Here is a 13,555-nt window from a genome sequence, read left to right on the forward strand (position 1 = left end):
TTTTTTTCAATATTTTGTTGGGATCTATCAAGGTTGTTTATGAATGCTGCAAAACTGTTGTCTGGATCAATGAAAAGTGTACACGTTGTATATTAAAAGTATGGGTGCAATAATCCTAAATAAGCCCACAAGGTAGTCACCTTTCTGTCTGTATCCCCTCATTGTCAAAACGTATGTAATAAAGCTTATTTACAGCTGAGTAGTCTTATGGCATCCTTGGACTAGGTATGTGTATGGCTTATGGTTTCTCTAGATTTTTTCTTTCTACTGGTAATCTTAAACAATGCTGTCTTCTCACAAAGCCAAACATATACCACCAAATATACATTGGATCTGTGCACCAAATGCAAATAAAAAAAGATTATTGGGAAGCAAAATTGTATCCCAAATACACATGAAACCAAGTGCACATATTCAGATACAGACCTCCCCTCCCCCCGGGTCTGTTTGACCCCAAGAGTTTGTTCATTCACTCTGAAGCCCTGAGATTGGTGCAACCATCCAGCGATTGAGGGGCAAACGCTAACAGCTAAGACACCAGCTTTAAATGGAGCAGTTAATCAGCTTTCAGGTAGGGAAAACGTTGTCATTAGGTATTTGAGATGATGACTGTTGACTTGTTGAGCTGACTGTTGACCCTGTTCTAGCACTGTTTAAGTCTATATTTACCACAGTAAATATGTTAGGGCTGCATTATGATGCCCTATACAAATTTAGTTAAGAGCAGCGTGTATCGGGAGCTTTATTTTAAAGATATGACCGCACTATGAATTCTAGTTAGATGTGTATTGTTATGCTACGCTGGTAACTAATGGCGGCATTGACATTCTACTGATGCAGATGAGAGCTTTTTCAAGTATTCTCTTGATCCATCGGTTTAGTGGGAATACATTGACAAAGTGTGTGATTTGTATGTCCAGTGGAAGCGGCGTGTTGTCTTTAGGAAGACTGTTGTCCTTAAGGCTCTCATAACTTGGATTGTATTATCCCATGAATATAATGGCATCCAGTCCCCCAGTGTATGTTTCATAATGCTAAGAAAGCGCTTAATCGCTTAAAGGCTGAATTGTGCTTTTTTTTGGACATTGACCCCTTGATGTTTTGATGAAAAAAATCTTAAGAATATTGTTTAGAAATTTTAAAAATGCCTTCAAATTATACAAAAAAACATCTAACATAGTCCCAACTGGTTATTAAAAGAGATCCCGTCTCAGAGGAGAAAAAAGATCTTAACGGCACCTGCTACATGCCATGAACTCACCATCTAAAAAATGTAAACATTGGTTAAATACCCTCTTTTAACTAAAAATAATACTAGGAAAGCAATGTTCATGCTGATACTCAAGCAATTACATTTCAAAAAACAGCTTCGATTGCTAATCCACTTAAGCTGTTAAGATCAAAACATGTGAATATACTTCACTCACTAAAAAGGGAAAACATCAGATGGTAAGGGGGAAAAGGTTAAACACTTCATATTTTAAGCATGAAGTTACAGGGTAGTGTTTAGGAGTTCATACAGAGTTAGAAATGTTTTGGACATATGTTTTGGCCCTCATCGTCCAGCTGTATGTGACCACTCTAGGCTACAAAAAGCAGAAATGGGTGATTATAATGCCGGGGGTGTCTTGTCAGACCCACTGGAGCGCTGAAGCTGGCTGACAATAAGTATATTTTGCATGCATATAGCACCATCATATTCCAGAGCGCTGTACAATGGGTAGACAGGACATAACAAGAAGTATATAACATAATAATTTGACTTACAGAAACAACAGGTGAGGAGGGCCCGGCACAAACAATCTTACAATCTAGATTATGAAGCTCTTCGTTGGAGTGGGTGGTTCTGGCCTTTGCCAAACTGCTGTCATTCTTTAAATCGAAGTTTTCTCTTTTAAGTAACTTTTTTGCAATGCCAGACCTTACTTCAATCACACTATCCATTTAAGCAGCAAATTTCCTCAACATCTTGCAGCACTTAATCGAACACTAAAGAAGATAATTCTTTACTCGCAACTTTTTCACAACTTTCGATTGTAAATCTGTGAATAAGGTGCAATTTAATTGACTCGAGGCATTTTATGATTAATTGCCGTGCTAAAATCTAACAGCCAGGTTAGCATGCAGAAAACTGTGCACTGTTTGAATCTGATTGTTTTAACGGAACAACATTGATTAGTTCTAGATAATTCTGGGGCCGCACGTATTCCTTCTCTGGGTTGGTTAAGATTAATTATACCGCTCTGACAGATTTAGATTAAATTGAAAGTAACGAGTCAACTATGACTTTCAAAGAGCAAGTAGTTGAAGCCCCATCAGAGCATCGCATGTGCACAATATAAATATGCATATGTAAATCCGGAGAACTTTTGAATACAGACATCATAATTAAAGCCGCATTGTGTAAGGTCTGCCTTTAGAGCAGGGGTGTCCAAGTTTTTTCTGCAGTGGGCCACTTCATCAGAATTGTATATGTGCACGGGCCACACTTATTTTTCATTGTGAGAAAATATGGCCTTTAATAAGATATGCAGATTAAAATAAAGAAATGACACAAAACCTTTACTTTTCCTTTCACTGATTTCTGGGCCTAGAAAGTTCAAATTCAGGATTCAGGATAAGTAATAATTAAATAGTTCTATTTATTCTAGGGATGCACCAAGATGAAAATTCTGGACCAAAACCGAAAATTCAGAGTTCACTTAGCCGAAAATAACCCCCCACCTTTAAAAATAATAATAAAAAAAAAAAAAAAAACACGCACTTTTAATAAAAGTTAGTAACACACCACAATTGGATAAAACATTCAACAATATGACTTGGCATGATAGGAGTGTGATTGCTACCAGCAATCACACTCCTATCATACCCAGGCAACCAGTAAATGCTGGAACCTAGGCATGATGGGACTGTGATTGGTGTTAGCAATCACACTACTATCATGCCAAGTCACCCAGTACATGCTGGTACAGGGTGGCTGTAAGTGATGTGCAGACCCCATACTGCTGGCAGCATTAATACACAAGGGGGGCAGCTAGCCAGGTTTCAGCATGTACTGGCTGACTTGGCATGATAGGAGTGTGATTCATTCACAGATTCATTCCCTCAATCACAACCTTCCCCACCCCCTTACCTGCACGGCAGCTCTCTCGATGCCGCTCAGAGACTTCAGTAGGGGGCGCGGCCTCACGCTGCGTTCTCTTGTACTGCACAGAGGAAGCAGGACTGGAGCAGAGTGAGGTGATATCACGTACATTCACGTGACTCTGCTGGGTTCTGCTTCCTCTGTGCAGTACAAAAGACCCTCCCACAGGTAAGCAGCCCGGCTCTTGTGATCCCGGTTGCCCTGGCTGCCGATCTCACGCGGGCCAATGTTGGACACCCCTGCTTTAGAGTTTACATGTCTGTTTTTCAGACATGTGAACCGTTCCAGTTCATCCCAAAGGTGTTCGATGGGGTTGAGGTCGGGGATGAACTGACCCCCCCAAATGCTCCACTGGATGAATCGGTTGAAATCCCTACAGAAAGACTCAAAAGTCTTGTGAAAAGTCCCCCCAGAAGAGTGAAAGCTGTTATAGCTGCAAAGGAGGAACCAACTGCAAATTTTTGAATGCAATGTTATCAAAGTATCTGTTAACGCAATGGTCCGGTGTCCCAATACTTTTGCCCTTATAGTGTATTTTTAGCCAGGCCATGCATAGTGTTACACTATGGTTTGTATAAATAAGTGATGGTTGCACTTAACATGTGCCAGTGAACTTGGGAAAAATGGGCTTTGTGGTCACTCAACTCTGGAGTAAATTAAATATTACATTTACCCTCTTCTGGCTTCTTTAATTCCTTTTCATCATCCTCCTTCTTCTGTTTTGCTGCCTTGAGCTCTCGTTTTAGCTGCCGGGCTTCTTTGCGCAACTCTTCACTGGAAACAGAAAGAAAAAAATAAACAAAAAAATAAACAAAATACAGACCAAGGACAAAACCGAGGAGAAATAATGGAAAAACAGGTTTATGACAAACCTTTAATTTGAAATGCAATTTCTGCGAACCAGAAAATGTTTTTATTTTCACTAAAACTTAACAGTACAAAAAGAGTAGAAACTTGCTATTGATGTATTGATGACAGGCAATGTTATCATTTGTAATAGACAGTTATGTATAATTTTGTACATTCAGTTAAAAACACACAATATTTATATCAAACATATTGTAACTAAGGGGAATAGGGGCCCTGTGTGGAAATGTTACAGCATTCTCTCTCTACTTTATGGTAGAAAATGGATGTCTAGAAACTGCATATATCTATTTGATTCAGGTATATTGTATCTGCATTCACAGGGGGAACATACAGAATTAAACAGATGTACAGAATTAAACAGATATACAGCTCTTTCTGTGTCTTATTCACCTATTTGGGAAGTTTGTAATGTAAATACAATATCACACAACATAAAAATCAAGAGCAGTAAATAATATATAAAAAAGTTCTAGATTTTCTTAACATAATTTTCACTGGTGTACATCCTTTTTTCCGCTACAATTATATTTATTCCCAAGAATTATATATACACAATAGTCATTTTTTTCCCCAAACTGCCTTCTAAATAAAAAGATACCTAATTTAGCTTATAGGGCGTTTTGTACAACATGGAAAATTCGGTATTTTAATATATTCACAGGCTGAATGCACTACAGTTTTATATAGCATAATGTGGAGTTTTCATGTCATTTATTCTGAGATATGGGAACAGCTGGTTCCTGAGGTTTAGAATGTTGCTAAAAGGACCTTCATGGCCATCCGAATAAAATTTCCCACGCTTTGTTCCAATGTTGGGGCAGGCAGAGGTAAAGCCTGGAAATGAGCCATATTAACCATTTCAAATGTAGCAACAAAAACAGCATCCAAAATACGAATATAAAAACTATTGTGGTCTCAGCTGAAAGTAAGTAAACTACTCTTAAAAACATATTTTCTATTGTAGGATAACCTTAATGGTAAACTTACAAACCTAAATGTAAATGCGCGCACACAACACTATCTCGCGGGCCCTATGCCCACACAAAATACTCTCTTGCAACCCTAAGTACAAAACACTTTCAGGAAGAAACCTTCCCCCTTCAAACACACAACACAGTCATAATCGGGCAGCCACTTTCAGCCCTCCTTCGTGAACACAACATGGTCTGACTACCCATCTCTCCCAACCCATTGAGGTTTATTTCAGTTTAGAAACTACACTGTGGGATTGGTGCCTAATAGTGAGACTTGAAATAATGACTCTAAAACTCTGGAGCTTTGGAGTAATTTTTTCAAATGGTCTATGGTTAAAGAAGGCGCAAGGTGCTGAAAGAATACAGCACCAAAAACAATACATTACTACGGCTATTCCCCATTTGACCTTCAGATTGATCTCACAATAATTATTTAGGTTTGTATTCCTACTGTAAAAACACAGGGTGACCACATTTTATTTCTGCCATTCAGGGACACACTATGTGAGTGGATGAGATTACATATATAATGGATGAGATTTATATATATATATATATATATTATATATATATATATATATAAACAAATAGTTGCAAAGATTTAGCTCCATATAAGCAACAGTATTTAGCGTTAGGACCCACCTACATTGGAGTACTTTGGCGTAGTGGTGGGCTTAGCATAATATGGCCATATGATGTGACTAAAACTCCAATCTTGTCATCTTAGAAAGGTGTTTTTAAGCACCTTTAACAAGGACTACAGTCATGAGAGGTTATAACCTATTTGATGTGAGTGCGCTGATTTAGAGATTGTATAATATATATACCGTATTGGCTCGAATATAGGCCGCACTTTTCCCCCCACTTTAAGTCTTTAAAGTGGGGGTGCGGCCTATATTCGGGGTCTAGCAGGCAGCGGGGTTAGGATACAGATCCCCCTACTCTCGGATGTGCTCAGACAGCCTCCCCTGCCAGCACTTTCCACGGGGGGGGGGTGCCGACACGGGAGGTTGTCTAAGCGCATCGTGCGGACGGTCACCGGCTGACCGCCCGCACGATGCGTTTTACCTCTGCCCCCAAGACTTACCAGAGCAGACTCTCGGGTGTCCTGCGGGTCGGCGGGGGACATCTACGCAATACGCGTATACAACTTCCGGTGCCGTCACCGGAAGTTGTATACGCGTATTGCGTAGATGTCCCCCGCCGGCCCCGCAAGACACCCGGGAGTCTGCTCTGGTAAGTTGGGGGGGGCATAGTGGCAGCATATCTCGGGGAGGGGGAGGAGAGGACAGTGGCAGCATATCTCGGGGGGAGGAGGAGGACAGTGGCAGCATATCTCGGGGGAGGAGGAGGAGGACAGTGGCAGCATATCTCGGGGGGAGGAGGAGGAGGAGGAGGACAGTGGCAGCATATCTCGGGGTGGGGGAGGAGGACAGTGGCAGCATATCTCGGGGTGGGGGGAGGAGGACAGTGGCAGCATATGTCGGGGTGGGGGGAGAGACAGAGTGGCAGCATGTTTTTTTGGTGCTTTTTTAAAGAAAAAGAAACTTTTTCTTTAAAAAAGCACCAAACTTTTAGGGTGCGGCCTATATACGGGGGCGGCCTATATCCGAGCCAATACGGTATGTGTATATATATATATACATAATATGTTCTTTGAAGTAAAGACCATACAGAGTCAGGTATGACTGTGGGCGCAAAGATAAACGTAATTCTGGATATCGGCATCGCGGAGACTCGTAGGGGTACAGGGAATTGTTAAAAAAATTAAAATAAACATACAGCAATAATACAACAGGAATAGCTCAATAGCAACAACACGCTAACAGGACCAGGTTGTGTTACACATACAATAGATGGATTTTGTGCAGGCAAATTGCTGCACAAAAATAATAAAAACACACCCAAATTTTGGACAAAATTTTACTTAATTATAATCCTTTTTATCTGTTCAACAGTGACTGCACAATTACAAAATTCCAGAATTTTATATATAAGACAGTGCAGTCTGGAATATCTTAGCATGCTTATAAAAGCACTTCTGAGGTTTGAAATACATTTTACAATAGTGTTTTGTTGATCAATATGCACAGAGTGTAAACCGCTTTTAAATATTCATAGACAACGTTAGAATCAGGTAAAGACTGTGAAAAACATTCTTATTCTTGACTTGTAAATTACTAATATGGAATAACCTAATTTGTCACGTAAATACTGAAGATCCAGAAATTATATATATTTTCTGAAAGATCCCCCCATGCAATTGGATTAATAAAACTATGTATGTTAAAAAATCATTTGTCGATTTTTCACAAGATGGCACTAAATGTCTCCAATATATATCGAGAAGTCCCTGATATTCAACCGTAGATGCGTTTCGTCGGTAAATGATCGTCTTTATAAAGAACCATCTTATTTGTGAGTTTAAATTAGCCGTTTTTGTACTATAAAATCCCAAATATTTTACACTATTTCTTGTCTCTGTTTTCTTCCCTTATAGGTATATTTTGAAGGGGCCATACCAAGACATTTTGGACAATCCTATGCTTTCAACTTTGTGGGAACAGTTTGGGGAAGGCCCTGTTCTATTTCAGCATGACTGTGCCCCAGCGCACAAAGCAAGGTCCATGAGGACATGGTTGGATGAGTTTTGTGAGGAAGAACTTGACCAGCCGTACAGAGCCCTGACCTCAGATTCTAAGATTATATACCAGTTTTTCAATGCACTAAACATTTGATACTGATATTTAATAATAGTTGCTGAGTTAATTACAACCTATTTTATTAATAAAAGAGCAGGGAATTTATAAGGGAATTACACTAAATGTGATCATTCAAAAGGAAATTGCTTTTAGCAATTTTGACTCTCAAAAAGTATATTTGGATAATAAAAAGTTTATACTACCAAGGAGGTCAAGGGAATCTGGGGGGGGCAAGAAAGCGGAGTTGCACCCTCCTGGCGCAGTAGCAGGAGAGGGAGAAACAGTAGACAGTTTAGAGTAGGTTAATAAGACACAGAAAGCAGAAAAAACACCTGGTAGTCAGGAGCAAAACTTGTATTTAATTCTGTACACTCCCTGCTGTCAGGGTGGCTTGCTCTGTTCTCTCCCATAGGAATTGTAGACTAGGTGGGGCTAATCTTTACCCCCTAGCTATTGGTCTGTTAGCTACAATGACCATGGTCTTATAATTTGTCCTATTAATGGGTAACTAACATTTGCCTCCCACCACGAAACCCCTCTCCTTATCCATAAAGGTAGCCAATGGGCAGGAGGTAAGGCAGTAATGGGGTGGGAGAGGGGAAAGGACCCGGGGTGGATATTTTGCCCCCTCCCACCAGAAAAAAATCTGGCGGACGTCCATGAAGGAGACTAGAATCGATGTCAGATTACATCACTTTCCTGTCCTGAAATTCTCCAACCGCTAGTTATTCTACCCTTTCATGGCGGTCTGAACTAATGGAGAAGATTAATCATACAGATCTTAAGGACAGAAAGGTAGGTATCATCTCAACTGTTTAACACAATTCTGTAAGGTTACTTTGTATAAAGAACTGTAAAATTCAGGTATTTAGAACAAATTAAGAGCTTGGCCTGCACAACAGGCGATAAATTTGTCAAAAGCTGACGATACATTGCATTCATATTGTAGCAGTAAATTCCATATCATTGTAGCAGTTATTCCATAACATTAACACATGTTGAGACACACTGGTACAGAAGGAGAAGAGGGTCCCGCTCTTGCTAGTCTAGCTTTAAGAAACATAGGATTTTTCATAGACTGTTTTCAGTTGTCTGACTGTATTCCACGGGTATTTTTTCCCCTTTAAACTGATGACAGCATTGTCACTTTTGTTCATTTTGTCACTCTTACCGAGCCATTAGCCAAAGGGCTTTTGTAAGATTTGAACAATAACTACCATTGAAAGCGCTTCTGTTCTGCCAACAGACAGGAAATGTCATTTCAGCGATCAATGGAGTATAACAACAGAGTAAGCCCAGAAAAGAAAATTGAGACAAAATGTATTTTTAACTTCACACAAGTGAGAGGCACTAACGAGCAAATGGAGATTGATGCGGCTACACATAGAATGAATCAAATAAAAAGGGTAGTCCCTATAAAATGCTTTAACTGACAATCAATGCCTATTTTACCCAATGTATAAATTACCTATAGACAAAAAAAGAAGTTTTCATTCATCAGTTCATCATAAGAACATAACACTTAAGTGTTAGGGAGGGGGAAAAGGGTATAGTTTGCATGTAGCTAGTAGACCTAAGTTTATGTCTGACATTACTATCTTTAAAATGTATTTTGTAAACTTAAAAGGGACACCCCAGCCACCATATTCACTTTAATATATATAATATGTCCGTTCTCCCTTTACATTTTCATGTTGTCCGTTTTGCAAATGCATGGGGCCCAAAATGCATATGCCCCTTTCCCAACACCCCTGCTAAATGGGGTATAGGAGATGTGTCTAGCCAAACATATCCCCCTGCATGGGATATACTTACCTCCAGTCAGCTCCATCGCAGATTCAAACCTGTGTGCGCATGCATGAAAAGCGCAGTCATTGATTTCAATGCCTGCCACCGATTGACTCACAGAGTACTTTAAAGTGCATTATTTTATAGTGGTGTATCAGGGACACTAAACTGTCTCTTTAAACAGCGAACATCTATGAGGAAAATAAACAACTGGTTAAAATCCAACCCAACTTGTGTGTTACTTTATAAGGAAAACAAGGGTAACCAATTTATAGCCTAGGATGCCTTAGTAATGAATGGGAAATTGGACTCTTGGGCTTACGGCCCCCCTTACCCTCTACTTAAAAGCTCCAATTTACCTTTCTGTTGGTACTCTCCAATTAGCTTCACTTTACAGGTTATTTCTTAACCTTCTTAAGAATCCCCAAAGGGTATCAACTACACAGAAAGTATTTTACTTATTCTGCTTGCAATCTGTTAAATGGACATTTTCAACTGGGAACTATCCAAGCAGAAACTACACAATGTATTTATAAAGCTACCAGACTACTTGAAGAATCGTTGCTGTTTTGAAGGCAAAGGGTGTTCACATCAAATATTTATTTGATTTAGATTTTTCTTCAGTTCGCTCAGTTTGCATTTTCTTAAATGATAAAGATGAATTAATAACGGGTCTACTATTGAAAGCATTCTTACTTTACCCACCTATTGATATATAAATATATGGCCAAAAGTATGTAGACACCTGAATATAACACATGTGAGCTGGCTGAACATCCCATTCCAAAACCATAGGCATTAATATGAAGTACCCTCCCCCCTTTTTGCAGCTATAACAACCTCCACTCATCTAGGAAGACTTTCCACAAGATGGAGTGTTTCTGTGGGAATTTCTGCCCATTCAGCCAAGGGAACATTTGTGAGGTTAGACACTGATGTTGGATGAGCTCATAGTTGGAATTCCACTTTGCCCCCAAAGGTGTTCAAAGATATGCTGGAACAAGAAAGGGTCTTCCCCAAAACGGTGCCACAACGTTGGAAACATACAATTATCTATAATGTCTTACTCTTCTATGGAACTAAGGGGTCCAACCCCTGACAAACAACCCCACACTTGTATCCTTCCTTCACCAAATTTTACAATAGGCACTCTACTGGTAGGTAGAGTGCTCCTGGTGTCCGCCAAACTCATGGTGGTTTTTTATGTTACACAAGTTGCCACCGCCCCATTAAACCACAGAAAAGTCTTAGAAGAGGGCATAAAGAAACACAGAAAGTGACAGCAGATAAGAACCAATCTGCCCATCCAGTCTGCACAACCAAAGTGATGCTCTGTATTTATCTGGCACCTTGAGCCCAGTTTGCCTGTTATATATATTCTAGGAACAGTAATGTCCAACTTTTGGTCATACATTAGGGACACCAACACTACATTCACTGAAACGAGAGCTGTGAAAAGTCTACGTGTTTGTGCCCTCAGTGCCATCTCCACTAGAGGTAATGATCAGGATTATGGAAACAAATTTGAAAGAAAGCTTAAAGCAACTGCACACTATATTTCAAGCTAAATGAAACAAAAAACTGGAATTAACTATCTGGCCATATTAGTCATAAGAAAAAATAAAAAAAAAATCACCAAGGTGAAGATTTTGGCTTAATGAGCCATATACCATGGTAAACAAAACAACTCTATTCGGAAAATGAGCTCTTCTCTCATCCTGCTGACCTTTTAACACATGGTTCAAAAGACTACTGGATTACTGAAATTAACAAGTGACAGGTGTATCCAATTAGTAGAATAATGACGTGACGCTGACATTCACTGTTTAACAGCGTTTAACGTGGGGCGTTCTTCTAAAGTGGTTCCTTTCCATCAAAGAGCACAGTATGGCTGCTTATCAAAACGACTTAAAGGGAACTTCAAACATTCTCTACCGCTGATTTATTCCTCATTAAAAATAATTTTGGTGTAAAATTAATCAGCCGTGACAGCTGTATGCTTTTGCTTTGCAGTTTTAAACTCCTAAATCTATCCAAAAGCATGCAACCACATAGACTGGTTGCAATTAACAGGGTATAAAGCCTGTGTGCAGATTTTACTCTTCAAACAACCTGAAAGATATCACCAAAAGATATTTAGGATTACAAGCTTCAGCCATGCCATAAACAACAGGAACATGTACACAGTATCTAATCCCTTGCCTTAAAAAAAGCAGTAACCGATGTTCCCAGTAAAAGTGCAAGACAACTAAAGGCTGAGCGTCACGGTTAAAATTGCAGTCTAATGAAACTAAGGACGTTTTTATAAGGAGATTAGTTTAAAGCAGAGCTATGCTGTGGCATAAACTAAAAAACTAAATGTGAATCTGCATCTACAGTGGATATAAAAAGTCTACACACCCCTGTGAAAATGCCAGGTTCTTGTGATGCAAGGATAAATAATTTCAGAACTTTTTCTACCTTTAATGTGACCTATAACGTGAACAATTGAATTGCAAAACAAGCTGAAATCTTTGAGGTGGGGGGGAATACAATCACCTGGTTGCATAAGTGTGCACTAGGGCTGCAACAACTAATCGATAAAATCGATAATAATCGATAATGAAATTCGTTGCCATAGTTGAATCGATTATTATCGATTATAAAATGAGGGTTTTTTCAGAGCAAACGCTCTGAAAAATACCCCTCATTATATAATCCGTTTGAGTGACTCACAGCAGCAGCTCCTACTTACCAGTCCCTCCCTGTAATCACTGTGACAACTGGCCCCGCCCCCTTCCTTCTCCCAGAAGGCCTGAACCACATGGCTGTGACACTCATCTAACTGTAAGTATAAACTTAATATTTGGGCTACTGAAAGTTAGGGGAGGTGGGGGTTAATTTAGGGGCAGTTATGGTTAATGGGGTGTTTAGGGATAATTTAGGGGCAGCTATGGTTAATAGGGTTAATTTAGGGGCAGCTATGGTTAATGGGGTGTTTAGGGTTAATTTAGGAGCAGCTGTGGTTAATGGGGTGTTTGGGGTTAATTTGAGGCAGTTGTGGTTAATGGTGTGTTTAGGGTTAATTTAGGGGCTGTTGTGGTTGACAGGGTCTTTAGGGTTAATTTAGGGGATGCTGTGGTTAATGGGGTGTTTAGGGTTAATTTAGGGGCAGTTATGGTTAATGGGGTGTTTAGGGTTAATTTAGGGTAGCTGTTTTGATGGGGTATTTAGAGTTAATTTAGGGGTAGTTATGGTTAATGGGGTGTTTAGGGTTAATTTAATGATGAGGACTGAGGGTTAATTTGATTAATTTAATAAAGTTAACTTAAGGTGCAGTTAGAGATAAAGGGGGGCAGACTAAAGGGAATCTAAATCCTGGGGGCAGTGAAGATTAACCCAGTACTTATTTATAAAAGTATGGTGTCAGTGTGATGCGAACGGGTCTGTGACTCTATGAGGGGACTATGAGATATCTGGGGGGTATATGGCATATCTGGGGAGGACAGAGTGACATATCTGGGGGTATAAGGCATATACATTGTATAAGGCATATGTGGGGAGGACAGTGTGGCATGTCTGGGGAGGACAGGAGTGGTGTATCAGGATGTATAAGACATATCTGGGGCCACAGTGGCATATCTGGGGGTAGAGTGGAGTGGCATACGTGGGGAGGGCAGCGTGGCATGTCTGGGAGGCAGTGTGGCATGTCTGGGGAGGATGGAGTGGTGTATCAGGGGGTATAAGGCGTATCAGGCACAGTGGCATATGTGGGGGTGGAGTGGTATATGTGGGAGGCAGCGTGGAGTGGCATATGTGGGAGGCAGCGTGGAGTGGCATATGTGGGAGGCAGCGTGGAGTGGTATATGTGGGAAGCAGCGTGGAGTGGCATATGTGGGAGGCAGCGTGGCATGTCTGGGAGGCAGCGTGGCAAGCCTGGGCTCAAATGTGCATAAATTGGGGGGCCTGGTTGGGAAATAAAGACAAGAAATGCATTTTATCAAAGTTTTTTTTTATTCTGCTGTTTGTATTTAACATCATTTGTTTATTAAATTATTTTAAATAAATAAAAAAATTTACATTCATTTTTTTTTATC

The 13,555-nt window shown here is 40.0% G+C and overlaps 1 protein-coding gene across 1 annotated transcript in view; it reads right to left on the bottom strand.

Annotated features, from left to right (window-relative positions):
• The window catches only part of CWC27 (CWC27 spliceosome associated cyclophilin), a 57,707-nt gene that overhangs the window by 21,483 nt on the left and 22,669 nt on the right, over nucleotides 1-13,555 (bottom strand). The window contains exon 11 of the mRNA XM_053448020.1: nucleotides 3,819-3,919. Within this exon, the coding sequence (XP_053303995.1) occupies nucleotides 3,819-3,919 (101 nt within the window). The remainder of the gene's footprint in view (nucleotides 1-3,818; nucleotides 3,920-13,555) is intronic.

The sequence above is a fragment of the Spea bombifrons genome, chromosome 1, assembly GCF_027358695.1.
Source record: "Spea bombifrons isolate aSpeBom1 chromosome 1, aSpeBom1.2.pri, whole genome shotgun sequence".
Taxonomy (NCBI): domain Eukaryota; kingdom Metazoa; phylum Chordata; class Amphibia; order Anura; family Pelobatidae; genus Spea; species Spea bombifrons.